This window comes from Thermobia domestica, chromosome 2, assembly GCF_964235325.1.
Source record: "Thermobia domestica chromosome 2, izTheDome1.hap1.1, whole genome shotgun sequence".
Classification (NCBI taxonomy): Eukaryota; Metazoa; Arthropoda; class Insecta; order Zygentoma; family Lepismatidae; genus Thermobia; species Thermobia domestica.
The window spans coordinates 12,819,888-12,838,341 of NC_137455.1; the positions used below are offsets into that span (position 1 = coordinate 12,819,888).

General features: G+C 35.2%; 1 protein-coding gene across 1 annotated transcript in view; it reads left to right on the plus strand.

Annotated features, from left to right (window-relative positions):
- Positions 1-18,454, plus strand: part of PolE1 (DNA polymerase epsilon catalytic subunit 1) — a 138,663-nt gene that overhangs the window by 17,207 nt on the left and 103,002 nt on the right. The window contains exons 3-5 of the mRNA XM_081738559.1: positions 2,917-3,135; positions 5,840-6,066; positions 10,091-10,331. Of these exons, the coding sequence (XP_081594685.1) occupies positions 2,917-3,135; positions 5,840-6,066; positions 10,091-10,331 (687 nt within the window). The remainder of the gene's footprint in view (positions 1-2,916; positions 3,136-5,839; positions 6,067-10,090; positions 10,332-18,454) is intronic.

The window sequence follows — 18,454 nt, forward strand, 5'->3', positions numbered from 1 at the left end:
AAAAATTACTCGATTTTAATAGAATATGATTTTTTAAAGAAAGGTATTTCCTAATCATCTATTCATTTTATTCATTTGCTCTTGAATTTGATCAAGAGTAAGGGCTATTAGAAAATACGTTTACGATGATTTTTGTCAAGATTCTTTTAGTATAGTATCTTGTGCGTTTCGTTTTATCGTATTCGTAAGGATTGAAATCAGGCAATAAATTTATGTATTACTCATTACCTGCTTCTAGAGTGCGTGCAGTCGGCCTCTTTGGTTAATTGGCTAGCGTGAACGCCGGGTTCGATTCACCGTGGGAATACCTTGAAATATGGACACATTGCAGTGTATGGATTCCGTCTTGAACTGTAGGTCGACGTTTCATGTAGCCTATAATAATAATAATAAAGAATTTTATTGTCGTTAAGCTATACGTAGCAATAGACAACGTCAAAATGTGATACAATATTGATACGTAAGTATAAATAAATAATGATCTATAACTAAATTAGTGATGAAATGACATTACAAAATAAATTACAATAACAATATGCATTTTAAATACAAGCTCAACACGAGATTACAAAATACGTTACACTTCTATTGAACAATTAAAATACTCCTGTAAAGAATAAAAGGGCGTTCAACTAACTAATTGTATAACTTTTAAATCTATCTATATGTTCATCTTTTAGTGATGCAGGCAACTTGTTACACAGTTTTATTCCAATTGTCTCATAACTATTTAACGATTTGGACAGTCGTTGATATGGGACATTTATGAATTTACTGCTTCTAGTATTATACAAATGGATGTCTTGCCTGAGTTGTAAATTTTGGTGATTACTTTTTATATAGAGGAGTACTGTGTAAATATATAGATTGATTATTGTCATAATTTTAAGATTGATAAACAAAGGTCTGCAATGAGCTAATTTGTCTACGTTTGAAATAATTCTGATAGCTTTTTTCTGTATTAAAAGAATGCTATTTACATATAACCTTGATGCTGAAAGGGACGTCAATCCATTCAACTAGTGTGTGTGCATCACTCATAAATAGATTGTGCCTGTCTCCTTTCCGTGTTTCACTTCCAGTTGGAACTTATACTGATAAAAGAAAGTGCTAAATTTTCGTGCGGATGTATTGAGATGTGAACATTTTGAGCGTCAAGGCATAGACTATGGCTACTCGAGGATGCTTTTCCGATGCGTTACTCCATGCAGAGAGCGCGACCTAGGTGGCTACTCGGTAATTTTACTTTCGCCAGAGTTATAAATCATACTGTGAGCCAGTCAGGGTTTCCAAGCTTTACTGTCACACTCTTCTCATTCATGCATATCACGAGAAATAACTCTATTGTGTTACCTAGATTTTTCTGTGATTAGCTAATTTTTCGGGATTTTCCTCGTATTTTTGTGAATTTTCTTTTATACTCGCACATACTTTATAAAAGCAGAGTTCCAATACTCTGCATAAAACATCTTCCAAATAGCTGTTTCTTGCTAAAATCCCCTTGCCTGGCAACACGTCTTTCCTTCTTTTTTCCTTGTCTTTAGAGATCTTTTACTATTCCGAAACAGCAGGTGGTCTATTATTCCGAAACGCACCAAATACACTCGAGCCGACGTATTCTGCGCGTTTTTATTGCTTTCGCGTTTGCAGCGCATTGTGGTTAGCCATCCACATTTAAATACATGGTCAGCGTATTCCAAGCGTACGCAAGAGCCATAAAAACGCGTTTCCGAACGCATTGAGTAGCCGTGCACTTAAGCTCCGAGGTATCATCTTATTTATTTAAGCTGTTCAAGTTTCATCTTACAGCAACTATGAGCAACTATTAGAACAAAGATAGTTTAAGTAACAATAAATGTTATATAAAGTAATGTAAAAGAGAAATCAATGAGATATGGTTAAGATGGAATGTAATCTTCGTGCATTTAGTTCATGTTTTTGTTTATGAATAGAAATAGAACATCAGTTCAAGTAAAGTTAGGCCTGCTATACACTATGAGATAAGTCCTAGGTAATATCTTAGGATTTTCTGAAGAAGACTGTTACTACATACCTCGTAGGGAATCCTACTCTTTTTTGCCATACACATAACTACACTGCATATCCTATTGATATTCATACCAGACCTATATTGTTAAATTGCACATCTTAAATTAGCAGAACATATCACATCAGCTTCTGAACCACTCTTCAGTTTGTCGAGTATTTTTGCTCTTTCATCTACATACGGCTGTCGAGGAGAAAACAAATTCATTTTCACTTTCTCTCACCTAGCGTGCGCGCATAAAGCGTGCTCTAAACAAGAGAAATCTCATAGTCTCGTTCAGAACATAGAAGATACCATGCGATCTGATGCCATACACGTTGAGATTTTGACTCGAGGAAAAATCGTAAGAGATTTCCTAGGATCTATCCTACAGTGTATAGCAAACCTTAGTGATATGCACTGACCAACACTGGTAAAAAAAATAATTAAATTGAGTCGAAAATAAAAGATTATGTATACTAAACATAAAACTGGTCAATGTTGTGAAAAGTACTTTTTCTCGTCCATTCATATTTTATCGTGTTAGATAATGGAATGCAAGTTGAGGCATTTTTAGCTAATATCTTTCTCGTAGCTTCGATTCTGGCAAGAAAAGGACACTCATAGGCCGGCATACCACTGTATACTAATCTTAAGATGCAGTTTTTATAACAAATTAACTTTGTCGTGCAGAAAAGCTAAATAAATCCCAATGTAACACGTCTCCTCACACAAAATTAGAAATATTTCTAGTAACTTTCTAATAAGGTTAGAACAAGTTTTCTGCTTCTGTTGTAATTATGTTTTGTAATATTCTTTCAGGCTTTGTACAAGATTATGATCCTTTCGTGACATTACAGTTAATACGTCTCTCTTCTGTTTTTTCACAGACTGAGATATTGGACGAGGACAAACGGCTTATAAGTGCAGTGGACTATTATTTTATCCAGGAGGATGGAGGGAGATTTAAGGTCTCTCTGCCTTTTAAACCCTATTTTTATGTTTTGGCTAAGAAAGAGCACATGCAGGAAGTGTCCACGTACCTAGGAAAGAGGTTTGGAGGATCTCTGGCGAAAGTGGAATCCATATCTAAAGAGGATCTAGATCTCGTAAGTTTATTTATTACAAGCTTGGTACAGGATTTGTTGGATCTTACATTTTTTTAATTAATTTATTTAATGTAGTCGGTAATTTTATTCAGTCACTAAAATTATGAATTTTTCACCTTTGATTGTTTCTTCTATTAAATGTAGCCAATGGTGATACGTTGCTGTAAACTGGGTCCTGAGCAGTTGCTTACCGAAAAAAGAATTAAACTGAACACCACTTTTTCTCTCTAAATGGACATGTAGATTTTCACAATCATATATACAATGCTGTTAAGCAATGGTGACATCTGATAGTTGACTATAATAATGAGTTGGAGGTGCTCTTGCCAAAGACTTTGCAACAATTGGAGCAGCAACTCTGGTGACAAATTTAGAACATCTAACAAGTCATAATTCTATAATCGTAATAACGTTATAGAGTGATTTGTAACATACAATTTTCAAACAAAAATAAAGTTGAAGTATCTGATATAATGTTCAACATTCAAGTACCAGCAAAATAGCACGGTCAGTAACCGTGGTTACCTGGAAATGACATGGGAGAACACTTGAGTGATTGGCAAACAATCCTTTCTTCGGTTTGCTTACAGCACATACAAATATCTGTCAAGACGCCAGCTTTCCTTAACCACACAATAGGAAATCGTAATATTTTTGTTTCAAATAATAATTGTACTTACTAGTTTTGTCTTAAATAAATCTCGTAAAAATGCAAGACTTCCCAAAGAGAAGTGAGATATCATGCGATTTAATCTCCATTAAAATATAGGTCAATGTCTTACATAGCACCAGAGTTGAACGCCATTCTTAAAACAAAGGAAACCGAGGAAAGGTGGGTGGCCAGTTTGTAACAAGACTATACCAGGAGCAAATGCAGCAAATGGAGGGGTATAACTGCATTTCAATATAGGTTAACGATCGTTCAGTTTCAAATAATACAGTGTATATTTCTATAGTGATCGCAAGGAGTCGTGAAGCTTGACATAGGAAACCAATTTTAGCATTCAATAGAACGCAAGGGTGTGTTCCGGTCGTCAGCCGCTATCTATGAACTACTGTCAGTGTTGTCTCTCGCGCTGTATGGAGAACATCTCCTGACGGTACAATGTTGTCGGATTGCCACCAAGTTCAGTTTTGTTAATTGTTTTTTATTTTATATTTTCGTTGTTACTCTAACCGTTTAATTTGAAATTGTTACAGTACTGTTAATTGTTGTGCAGTGTTATTATTGATAGGTTTTAAGTGTTTTTGTGTGTGTGTGTGTTATATGTGATATATACGTGTATACTCTTATACGCGCAATTGTTATTGCCTTTGTTCATTCCATTTTTCCCATGTGATCGTGTTCTATTCGTGTGATATACCTAGATACAATATAAACGGCATTAGAAACAATAAGAAGGTAATTTACAAGGAAGGGAAATCTATCTCTTTTAGCGTTCTCCTACTTTTTAAAAAGCTAAATCAGGAGGTCCTCTAATCAGTTAAAATGTGGAAAGTCAAATTTTCTACCATAGACATCATTTCCACCTTGCGTGTGGGTGCTTACGCAGTGACGTTTGGGAGGTAGAAAATAATTACTTATTTTAACAAACTCTCAGATAATAATCTGGGAGAATAATGTATATTGGAAACACCAACAACAGGATGGCAACAAACCAGGAAAAGTCAGGAAATTTGAGAAGACCGGGAATTCTGCTAAGAGTTAGGGAATTTCGATTGCTGAGAATGATGTTTGCTGTAAACAAATAAATTTAAAAAAAAAAATAAAAAAAAAAAAAAAAAAACTCCGAGCATAGACGAAATCCTTGCTGAGTTAATCCTAGGTGGAGGGGAAAAGCTCTAGAACGAGATGTCAGACATTCTCTCATCTGGAACAAGGAAGAATTTCCGGAAGAGTGGGAAGAATCAATCATTGTCCCAATTCAAAAGAAAGGTGAAAAAGTTGATTGTAATAATTATCTGAGGCATCTCTCCTTTCTCGACACACTATAAAATTCTCTCAAACATACTGCTAGCAAGATTGACCCCGTAAGCTTTTTCACTGCCCTGTAACAATCAACGACGACAATGGTGAAGGAATTCGGCTAGTGTCTATGTTTGAAGGTAACGTCTCGGTATTCATTTGGTTAAACTGGAAAAACCTGTCAGAATGGCCGTTACCGACCATATCCTGTGTTGATTCAACCCAAAAAATTAATTATAAGTACAATAGATGATTTCATTCATGGGTAAAAGATCTTTTATTTATTTATTTATTAATTTTTTTTCTTATCATTCATTTTTAACACTTAGACTGCCATGTGTATGGAATTTGATGCACAGGGCTCTCCCGTGCAGCGTCGCGTGGATGGTTTTCCATACAAAAACAATATGTTGTATGTTGGTTTTGTGTATGCAATTACATACATATGGCGTAGAAGTCAAAATTTAATGTGCACAATGCGTATATGCAAAACAATGCAAGAGGAAATCATACATTTATGCGCCTAAAACAAAGGCGTAAACAAAATATTACTGGCAAACTATTGGCAGTGGCGCACAGATAATAACGGTCAACAAATATCGTGGCAGTCAAAGTGTTTGTGGCTTTCCTTCCTCTGAATTTCTTTGTAGTTGTTGCTTTCTTTTAGTACAATATATAGGTAAGTAAAGTTAAAAATAACAAATAATGTGTATAAATAAATTATTTGCTCTTTTCCAGCCTAATCATTTGATTGGTTTAAAGCAGACGTATTTGAAATTGTCTTTCCTAACTGTGAATGACCTTGTGAAAGTGAAGAAGGAAATAATGACTGCTGTGAGAAAGAACAAAGAACGAGAAAAGAGTAACACTTATTATACTGAGATGCTGACCGCTGGGCTCATGAAGGCTGGTGGAGCTACCACAAAGAAGACCACCGATCAAATGGAGAATATTATTGATATGAGGTAGGATAGTAAGGCTTTATCCAGTGTTTAACAGGACCATGTTATAAAGGACTAGTAAGCTTTTCTCAAATATACTTGTAGGCCGCGTTGGCTTAGTGGTAGGGCGTTCACCTCTGGTGCATGGGATCCTTGGTTCGAAATCTGCGTGGGTGGGTTTTCTCGGAGATCTCCCGTTTCTTCGCACTTTCTTCATTCCACCGTTTCATTCATTTCTCATCATCACCGCCTCCTTTAGCTTAGACGGCGTAATCGTGGAACGTAAAACTTAAATATTTCATTTAATTTTCAAATACACTTGTTGAGAACATTTAATTTTCATTTGAGGCCCACACAAGCAGTTCCGTCGTAACTTTGACTCTTGGAATAAGCTCGAAGTTACTCTATCAAATTAACAAGTGCTGAATTATGTGATTACGTATAAAAGGCCAATAGAAATAATTACTGAAGTAAAGTGAGTGAAAATTCACGGAAAATCAAATTACTGGTACTTAAATACCACACAAAATCGCTTCCTTTTGTGGCTTGTGTTTACTCTTTTAATTGAAAATGAAATGAAATCTTTAAGTTTTACGTCCCACGATTATGCTGGCTAGGCTAAAAGAGATGGTGATGATGAGAAATTAATGAAATGGTGAAATGAAGAAAGTGGGAGGAAATGGGAGAACTCCGAGGAGACCCATTCACATGGTGTTTGTTCACCATAAAGTTCACTTGGCGCGAGCTGGGATCGAACCCTGGACACCATGCACCAGAGATGAACACTCTACTACTGGCCGAGGTGAGGCACCGCGGCCTCCTTGTTTACTCTAGAATTGAATGTATTTGTCTTATTCTAAAATAATAATCATTTACTACATTACATTACAGGCTGACGATAATTCAAATTCTGATTTGTGCTCATATTATAATTCATTGGACTATAATTTCAAGATTTTACCTTCGACAATTTATATTTATAAGTCTAATTCCAGTTGGTATCAATTTGTAGCTCCTGGTGTTAGTTCACAAGAAACAGATTATAAAATAATACGAATTCCAGCACTCTAATATTTCGCCAATACTACAATAGTTAAGTGTTAGGTAGGCTTTGTACTGTATTTGCAGGATGTGAGTCGTTATAGCGCTTCATAACTATTAGAAGACATTTTTAAAAAGTGTTACATTTCATATTCAGTTATATTAATCATCATTGTAATTATTGAACCTCTTTCTGTTTAATAAAGTCATTCATTTCATTATTATGTAGCAAAGCCTCGATTATCCGCGAGTGCGGCGAATTTTTTTTTAACCTTGCTGCAGTTGCACTCAATTATTTTTCATAAGTTGTCGCTGCAGAATGACACTCCGCATGCAAATAAATACTGTACGTTCTAAAATATAAAAATAAAAATATAAAATCAATATTTCCAACGATAGTGCAAGTTTAGAAGTGCAACTATACTCTGATAAGGAGAGCTCCTCGGTGGCTAAGCGGTTAGCGTACGCGCCTTTGGCGTGGGAGACCCAGGTTCGATTCCCAACGGGAGCCCATGTTCGGATTCCACGTTAAGCAGTAGGTCCCGTCTCATATAACCTCGCTGGTGAAATAGACGTTAAACTCAAAATCAACTCAACTCAACTCTACTCTGATAAGAAGAAGCCGATTGTTGTAAGGTATTAAAAATAGGGAATTGGAAAGAGCGATTTGCGTGGTAGTAAATTACATTCATTATTCATAGTTTTTATGCTATTCTTTTCCGTTTTCGTTTACTCACTTTTCGAGTTATCTGCAATTTTTGCTATCCACGGTGCTCTTGTCACCCAATTCCGTGGATAATCGGGGCTTTATTATACATTATTTTCCGTTATTCATATATATCTCTCTCTCTCTGTCTCTCTATAATCATCCTCTACAACACATACATATTACCGTAAATAAATATCACCAAAGACTTCATTAGGCCTAAGAGTTAATAGCTGGAAAGATTTTACGTTTGTAGTTATAAATATACATAATCATACTATATTCTATATATTCACAAAGAAACTTAATCATACTTGAAAGCATTATATTGAACAGAAAGCTACATTAAATTTCAACCTGACATTTAAATTAGTCTAATTGGTACCGAGTAAAATTACTATGAAAGTAATCATTTATTTTTTTTTTATCATGTACTGGTGTTTATTGTCGTATGTAATGTTAGTTATGTTAATTCTTAGATGTACGAAATGTAAACTAGCATATTAGTTATTTGCAACAAAATCTAAGGAATGGCTTATTGTAAACTTAATACTGATTAACAGAGAAATAAATGATAGTTGAAGTAATAGAGAAATAGTTGACACAAAGTACTAAATTTTCAAAGGCTAAACTTACGCTATGTGCGCTCCATATGAACGATCTAGTTAATGTAACTAGAAATTTATATATCAATTTTTGTTTTTATTACTCAAGATAACGAGAGAAAACAAAAAGCAGAATACTCACAAACAAAAAAGAAGCAATCCTCAAGTAACACAATTAAATAGCAAGTTCTACAGATCAGGAGGTGACAAAATTTGCTAAAAATAGGGTTCTTCGAAAGTTAAGTCAACGAACTATAAATATTCCTAGAGTAAAACATGAATAATTCTCTGAACCATTATAACTTTTGTAGTGAGTTAATTCAGTCTCTGAATCATTATAAATTTTGTAGTGAGTTAATTCAGATATACTACACTCTCTTCATACTTATCTCGCGTACTTCAAGTGCAGAGAAAGATGAGTAAACAGATGAACTGAAACGATGAAGCCTGATGCCGTGTGGACTTTGTGGTGGACAAACATCGTGCTCGTGGTTTTTCGGGGTTCTTCCGTTTCCTCGCACTTTCTTCATTCCACCATTTCATTCATTTCTCATCTTCACCATCTCCTTTAGCCTAACCGGCATAATCGTGGGACGTAAAACTGAAAGATTTCATTTTTCACTTTTTACGATGAAGTTTGAGATAGATGGCGAAAATTTTAAAAATTGTTTTAATCACATTTCTTTTGGGGACATAGGTTACAGTGTTTCTTTTCAGTTTTATTTACTTAACCTTAGTTTTTTTTTCTTTAATATACTTGTAGAAAGATCCCAGAACCCTAAAAAGTACGAGGTGATTCAAAAAGTTAGTTTTTTCTTTTTTCGAATTTCCCGCCAGGCACAGCGGATGATCACTTGTTTGTTCACCGTCCGTAGATGGCGCATATATTGTGTGAGAGGGTCGTAGTATCAGTTGGAAGATGACATCGCTCACAGAAACATGGTCAAACGTGGAAATACGTAGTGTGATCAGATTATTCCCGTTTAAAGCTTACCTTATTAGTAGAACTCTCTAATTTGTTGAGGTTTATAGTACTGTTGTCATACCACGGAAACAGTTATGTTTTTGGTGCACTGTATGTGTCAACGGCACGATAGATGTGGAAGAGAAGCAGCGAACTGGTCGGGCAAGCATGAAAACACATCGTCCCTACTTGGAATGGTCTTAACACCATTAAAGGAACCACCTGGATGGTAGACGATTCACAACCGATACAAAAGTAAGGAAATCTCGTGACATGGCGTCTGAGACTTGAGGCCGATTTCTTCTATGTTTTGCTATATCGTTGGACTAAATTGTTCGAGAAACATGGTGAATATTGAAATTGTTCGAGAAACATGGTGAATATTGAAAAGCATTGTACAAGTATGGTGAACATTGAAAAGCATTGAACAAGCATGACGAATATTGGAAAGCATTGTACAAGTATAGTAAATATTGAAAATCAACTTGTAACAATGCCCTACTATTATGCGTGTCTGCCTTGAAATAAAGTATATTTGTCAGAGCTCTTGTTACTTGCTGAATCACGCTCGTATTATTGATACAAGCTGACCCGGAAACTATGAATTCTGTTCTTGTTTATTGATTCTAAAAAGTGAATTTAAATGTATTATATCCGCACCAAAACGATGCAGCTTTATTCTCCAGTTTTTCTTTTCCTTTTTCATTGATTTTGTACCTTCTTTTCTTTCAGAGAATACGATGTCCCTTACCACGTTCGAGTATCTATTGATATGAAGATATTTGTTGGTTCGTGGTATACTGTGAAGAGTCGTGGAATGGATTCTCCTGTCATTACTAAACGAGAAGATTTAATAGAGCGACCAGATCCTATTGTTTTGGCTTTTGATATTGAAACTACCAAGTTACCACTAAAGTTCCCAGATGTTAATACAGATCAGATTATGATGATTTCATATATGATCGATGGTCAGGTAAGAAATTTCTTTCAGTACGTTATTGCTGTAATTCTATTACGTCCGTTCCTGCTTATGGATACAAATGAAAGTATAGTTCTTGTTGCGTTCCTGTATCGTAACAATGTCTTCCTCGAAATGAAAGGCTGTACATGAGACTGGTTGGTATAAGTCAACTTTTGTGGTGGGGGCACGGTGGCTCAGTGGTAGAGCGTTCACCTCCGGTGCTTGGGGTCTCTGGTTCGATCCCAGCTCGCGCCATGTAAACTTTGTGGTGGACAAACATCGTGCTCGTGGGTTTTCTCGGGCTTCTGTTTCCTCCCACTTTCTTCATTCCACCATTTCATTCATTTCTCATCTTCACCGTCTCCTTTAGCCTAACCGGCATAAGCGTGGGACGTAAAACTTAAAGATTTCATTTCATTTCATTTTTTCAACTCTTGTGGAAATCTGAACTAACAATTTACAAATAACATTAAATAGTTGCTCATTGAATGGCATAAAGGTGTAAAATTTAACTTGAAAAAAATGACAAAGGACCTTGAAAATGTCGGAAGCAATAAGTGGTATCATAATAATTGCAGGAAGCAGTAAGTGCAGTTGTACCGTATTATATTCGACGATTTAGTTACTAATATTCTACTACAGTAGAGTTCACACTGGCGTTGAAAGTCAGGGAAAGTCAGTTGGTTAGAGAAATGTTTCAAAATATACCGAAGGTCAGGGAAATCTGCTATATTTCACACAAGAGCCAGGAATTTTTTTTTTTATCATATTACAGAAGATGTCGATAACTCTCAAGGAATCAAGAGAGATTTAAAAAAAATGAAGGTAAAGAAAGGCCTGAAAAAAGAATACTATCTTAAGAAATAAAGAAGCTTATAAAACGCCGAAAGGTGTTGAAACTTCAAGCTTTGAAAGAACAACAACAAATTAAATCAAATGTTCAAATGCTACAGAAGGAAAAATAAATAAATAAGTTCGTTGGTTTAGATAAGCGTTTCCCAACCGGTGTGCCGCGAGGAATCGAAACAAAATTATTAATTTTATAGCAATCAAATTGCAAAACGTAGGGAAAAATGTATATTTGTATTTCACATTACTATGAACCTCTACTGTGAATATACAATTTTAAGTTTCATACCGGGTTACTGTTCTGTACATTTGTAATGTTGAAAAAAGTATTTGTTATCATTGTTATGGCCATTATTGCTTCTTTATTGTTGCAGACTATTTTGTAACTTGAAAATTTAAAATATCGTTAAATTCTTTCGATAAATTACCTTCATTTGTGTTTTAAAAGTAAAAGAGATTTGTTTGTTCGTTCGTTATTTAGTGATCTTCCTTCTTAGTAAAAGGAAAGCGTATTTTTAAAAACCTGAGTCCAATATTTCATTGCAATTGTTTTCTATTTTAAAATTAGAATAAAAAATAAGCATGATTTACCACGGGGAAAAGCCAGTGATCGAGCTTTCTTCTCTGTGAGAAGGAGATGAATAATCACAGGAAAAAAACCGCTGTGTTTTATATTTACAAATAATAATATCTATAAGTGTGCCGCGAGAATCCAAGTATCACCCGTAGTGTGCCGCAAGTTGAAAAAGGTTGGGAAACGCTGGTTTAGATAATCAAAGAGATAGGCCAAATTATGATACATCTTCACGTCTTTATGAGTGTGCTTCATATTGCCGAGATATTAAAGAAAGTGTACTTGTGTTTTATTGTATTCCAAATTCAGGAAGTCTAACTTATCTAGTATTAATTTATATTACAGAAATATTTACAGTAAGAAAGGAAGCTTATGTTATATTTAAAGAATAAAAAGTAGAGCGCTACAGATGGTAGAGGCTGATTGAAAAAATAAATAAAAATCGTAAATATAACCATAAATGATAGTGTTCGCGGTGTAACAGGCCATGGAAATTTTCTTTACTCAGCTTTGGAAATTCAGGGAAATCAATAAGTCAATACCGAATTTCAGTGTGAACACTGTGCACAGAACAGGAGAACTCTTTGTTGTTGTTTGGTTTATTTATAACGTCACAGCCAAGTGGGTAAGGAAAGTGCTTTTGATGTGCGTAGTCCCAAGTCCGATTCCCGGTGGAGTAATTTGTTTTGGATAGAAACCCTTGCAGTGGTTCGGATTGTACTTAAAACACTAGTCTCTGTATCACACAGCGTTGGTGCTGGAAAGAGACCTTGAAAGGCAAATTTTTCTTTTAGGTAATTCATTCATTTTGAATCGTTCAATAATTCCGACTCCGATCTCAAAAGAACTGATACATCGCAACAGTTCCTTAACCCTTAAGTACTCGCGCGGGGTGTTCATAGACCCCCAATCAAGTAACTTTTGTGTTGCTAGCCAGAAGTCCTGATGAAAAAATATTAAAAAATGTCTCAAAACGGGTTCAAAAAATCTGATTGCAGCAAATACTTTTAAAAACATATCTAGAGTTACGCTACATTGTCTTAATTATTAAAAAAATATATTTTTATTGTAATAAAACAAGTATCAATTTGGGAGTCTACTGGACGCCCGCGCGATACTAGTCTCTCAAAAAGGGCGCGAGTACTTACGGGTTAAATGTTCCGAGGAACCAGTTCCTCCGAAATGAAATCAGGTTAGGAATCATAGTGATTCCTTCCATTCACTCACTAACTAACTCTAACTAACTAACTAACTCTATGGCCTATGGAACCCGGAGGTTCAGTGCCGCGTTCACAAAAGCTCTCCACTGACTTCTATCCTTAGCTAATTGCATCCAGTTTCTACTTTGTATTCCTATCTCTGCGAGATCCATCTTAATATTGTCCTCCCATCTGCGCCTAGGTCTTCCTAATGGTCGTTTTCCTATGGGTCTACCAGTCAAGACTTTGAAAGCGTTTCTACTTTCTTCCATTCTAGCTACATGACCTGCCCACCTAAGCCTCCTAGACTTGACGACCCTAATAATGTTGGGGAAACCGTATAAACTATGTAGTTCCTCGTTATGAAGCTTCCGCCATTCCCCATTCTCGTTCCTCTTGGGTCCGAATATTCTTCTCAGGATCCTGTTCTCAAATACTTTCAGTCTATGTTCTTCCCTCAAAGTAAGCGACCATGCTTCACAACCATACAGAACAACAGGCATGATTATCGTTTTATATATTTTAAGCTTCAAATTCCTCGACAGAATTCGCGACGACAAGAGATTTTGAACCGAATAGTAACACGAATTCCCTGCTTTTAGTCGACATTTAATTTCTTCGTGAATATGATTTTCGTCTGTTAATATTGATCCTAAATATTTGAAAGTATCCACTTTATCAAAAGCATTATTTAATATTTTAACGCCTCCACAATTTGCCGTATTACGGTCCCGACGTACTTCCATGTATTTAGTTTTCTCTGCATTTACTTCTAAACCCATGTCCCTGCAAGCGTTTAATAAGATCTCTGCATTTATTTCTACTGTTTTCCTATCATCCCCTATTAAATTTACATCATCAGCATATGCCATAACCTGGTGAATGCCGTTCAACTCTAGGCCCTGGTTGCTATCTTTGATTTTCCTTATAGCGTATTCCAGCACAAAGTTAAATAATAATGGCGACAACGCATCTCCTTGTTTCAGGCCATTTTTGACGTGGAAGCTCGTGGACAAAAATTTTCCTACCCGGACTTTACTTTGGGATTCACTTAAACATATCTTAATTAATCTAATTAGCTTTCTCGGTATTCCAAGTTCTGTAAGAACGTTGTATAATGTTTCTCTCCTAACCGAGTCGTAAGCCTTTCTAAAATCAATAAGTAGTTGATGTACCGGGGTCTTGTATTCCCACTTCTTTTCGAGTATTTGGCGAATGGTAAATATTTGGTCGATAGTTGATCGATTTCGTCTAAATCCGCACTGATAATCTCCAATAATTTCATCTGCGTATGGGGTCAATCTTGCTAACAGAATATTTGAAAGGATTTTATAGGATGTTGACAGAAGAGAAATGCCTCGATAATTATTACAGTCAGTTTTGTCGCCTTTCTTGTGAATTGGAACAATGATTGATTCTTTCCACTCTTGTGGCAATTCTTCCTTGTTCCAGATAAGGAGAATGAGTTTGTGTATCTTGTTCCACAATTTTTCGCCTCCAGCTAAAATTAACTCAGCCGGAATTTCATCTACACCCGGAGATTTGTGTTTCTTCAATTTCTTTATAGCGGCTTCCACTTCTATTCGATTGGGTTCTGGAATATACGGTTCTGCGGTGTGTATCTCCTTTTCTCCACGCACATTAGTTTTTGGCTGCGTGTTCAGCAAATCGTCAAAGAAATCTTTCCATCTATTTAAGAGGCTATCCGTATCGGTGAGAACTGTTCCGTCAGATTTCTTTAATATATAAGCACGAGGTTGATAGCCTTTCTTAAATTCGCTGATCCCCTTATACATGTCCCGAATATTTTTATTTTTACTATTATCTTCAAGTTCCTTAATTTTAGCTTTCAAAAAATCCCGTTTCTTTGTTCTAAAAGTTTTGGAAGTTTCCCGCCTGATATCTGCGAAATTTTGTGTAGTTGTTTCATTCGGATTTTGTAGCCACCGTAATTTTGCCTGTTTTCTCTTCTCTGCTAGTTTAATGCATTCTTGGTCGAACCATGGTTTGTTCCTATGTATTTCCGCGTGTCCCAATTTTTCTATTGCTGAACTTTTAATGCTATCTCTAATTTTCTAATTTCCATTCACTCACTAATTATTTTAAACATTGCTTTTTCCAGTAACAAAAAATCTAGTACTATCCCAATTTCCACTCTTAGAATAGTCTTAAATGAATCAATCAGATATTCAATGCTCAAAATAATAAACGAAAATACCCCAGTAACGACCATATATCGTAATTCCACAAAGTTCTAGAAAACAATTCGTTGAAACTTAAAACTAACCATTATATCGGAATTCATGTAACAGAAGCAAGTGAAATAACACATGAATTTTTATCATAATATTGCGAGCGGTGATTATGATCATAATCACCGCTCACAATATTGTGATATTTATTCCCACGATGCTGGTGGAAATGCGAAAGTTCGGAAAGGATAGACTCAAATTATTTGCAACTATGTCTTCACCAAGAATTGACTCCAAAATTTTTACAGATCAGACTACCGCATCTTGAAAAGAAATTTGCGATAGAAATTCAAAAGATTAGAAAACAGTTGTTACAAACAGTTATCAGATCCAAACACAAAGAAATTGACCTCTTAAGTCGTAGCTGTTATGAACAACTTATGACCTTGCACTCACAAGCTGACCCTTGAACTTTAGATATTACGCTGTAAACTATTTTCACCAGATTAAGGAAAGAATTTTACTTTAAATTACATAGACTCAGAAAGAAAATTCAAATACTAGGTGGATCGTGGTGTCAAACAAAAAAGTGTTCTGATCATAAGCAAATTCACAGTAAGCAATCATTAGTCAACCTTACATCCCAAAAAAGTTCAATTAGATTTTTACCTTAGGACTCAAATTTAGTGTTCAACCTAAGCACTTTCCAATCCATGACTTAGTTCATTCAGTGGAAAAAGCTATACACTTTATTCCTGATCAGGAGGATGCTAATGAAGTGAGAAAACAATGTGCTTCGGTTCTATCTCAGTATTACAAACACAAAGATTCTACCGGACTTATACAGAAACTAATAATCCAATTCAGGTCTATTTTACATGAGCATCAACTTTTTTGTATCAGAGGCGATAAAGGCAATAAATACGTAATAATATCAAAACAACAATACAGGGGTAAAATATACGAATGTGCCAAAAAGTCTCGTTTTACTAGATGTAAGGATAACCCATTGAAATCCTTGATAACAACAACCAATCTGTTGATTAATGGCTCTCCTATAATTCCTGATGAAATCAAAACAAAATTGAAAATCCATGACCCAGCCTTACCAATCATATATGGGCTTCCAAAAATACATAAACCTAATGTTCCATTGAGACCAATAGTAGCTGGTTTTCATCATCCTATATATTTACTTTAAAAATGGCTGTATGATAAACTCGTATCATATCATATTCCAGTTAGATACACGGTTAAAAACAGTTTGGAGTTGAAAACGTGTTTGAATTCCTTTGTTGCTGCAAATTCCATCCATTTGGCATCTTTTGATGTTGTGGAAATGTATCCATCAATATCAGTAGACCTGGCTCTACAGGCAGTGGAAAGGGCTTTACTTAAACTAAAAGTGAACCCATACGAAATCCAATTAATCTCTCAACTAACATCCTTTTGTCTAAGGAACAATTTCTTCTAATTTGAAAACACCATTTTTCGACAGGAGGATGGATTGGCTATGGGTAATGCTCTTTCTCCAATACTTTCTAATTTGGTACTGGACATGTTTGAAACAAATATCCTTCCTAAATTTCCTTATATTAGATATTTTCGATATGCTGATGATACTTTGATTTTGTACAAGGATCCTCAAGAATTAAATAAACTGTTCGATGAGTTTAATCAAATTCACCCTAGAATAAAATTTACGAAGGAACTTGAAGAAAATGGTGCTCTTAACTTTCTTGACATTACCATTAAAAGACATAACAATAAATTTGTTACTTCGGTATACCGCAAACCTTTTGCTGGTACAAAATATATCAACTTCAAATCATCACATTCATGGCTTCAGAAATTAAATGTTTGGAAAAAACTTTTTTAGGAGAGCTTTCTTACTTTCAGACCTCTCTGAGGATCTCAACAAGGAAATACAGTATTTATTACAAATTAGATAGAAAAATGGTTTCCAAAAATCTTTATTGTTAAAATGGTACAAACAAGTACAACAGGAGATCATCGGTACCCACCATCAACCAACAACAGATGCCGTAACTGACAGATGGATTGATGTCCCTTTGGTTCCACATTTTTCAGCAAAAATCAAGAAGATTCTGCAAAGACACAACATAAACATTTCAGAAGTTCCTCCAAAATCTATAGATAAATACATAACCAATTTTAAAGCATTTTTACTGACCCTTTACAAAGCAGTGGCGTCTATCGGGTGAAATGTCAGTGTGATAAAGTACAAAAAGGAACATTTGTACTAGAATAACTGAGCACGTTCGTACCTCGAAATCTCGGAATCCGCAACTGTTATCCGGTCTAGCAACGCATCTTAGAAACCATCAAATCGTGGAATGATGCTTAATTGAAAAAGCAAAAACAGCAACGGAACGAAAAATTAAGGAATCTTATTATATTCACAAAGAAGGCCTTCACTTAACCTGGATAGAGGAGAAATAAATATTATTTGGAGCAATCTTTTCACTACATACTTTCACCATTTGGAAAGCAAGAACAGAAACAGTGAGCAGCAGTGTACAATGTCAGAGAGTTTTTATTCCCGTGTGTTTTAATGTTTAATGTTTGACAAAAGATTTTTTTTTTTTTTTTTTTTTTTTTACATATCCTAACCTTTTAACCATTTTTTAACCATCCTTTATGTTTTTATCGTTTTTGAAGTCTACCACAGGCTGATGAAGGAAGTAGCATCTTCCGAAAGTGCTACCTGTTGCATCTAGAAGAAAATTCTGCTACATATTTTTTGCGGTGAGTAATAACATAAATTTTTATTCACTTGAGCCCAGTGCCCCAAAAATTAAATAAAAATATTAAACAAAAAATAACTACATACCTAAAAAATTATATAGATCAATACAATTAAGCTGCATTCCTCTAAATATTACATACCTCTCACTTTCAGTCGTTCTCCACGAAAGATAAAAAATAACTTATTCTTTCTCACATGAAATACAAGTCCTACTTAATTTCAGTATTCCCACACTGATACAAAACTTGCAACTATTCTCTTCTGTGTTGCAAACTTTACTTGACAATTTAAATAAGTTTAAATTATAAAGAAATTCCTCAGAAAATAACCCATCGAATATAACATTCATCACTCACTGAAAGTATTCTTCAGATCTCGAACACGGTATTTTAACTGTACGCCACATTTCACTTATCAGCACACACCGCGCGACCAATGATTACTGCAAGGTGCAAACAAGGTAACAGAAAAGACACGTGATCTCTCTATTCCCTGCTAATACAAGAGTCACTCTGACGAAGCGACTGGAATTGATTCGTTCAGAAAACCGG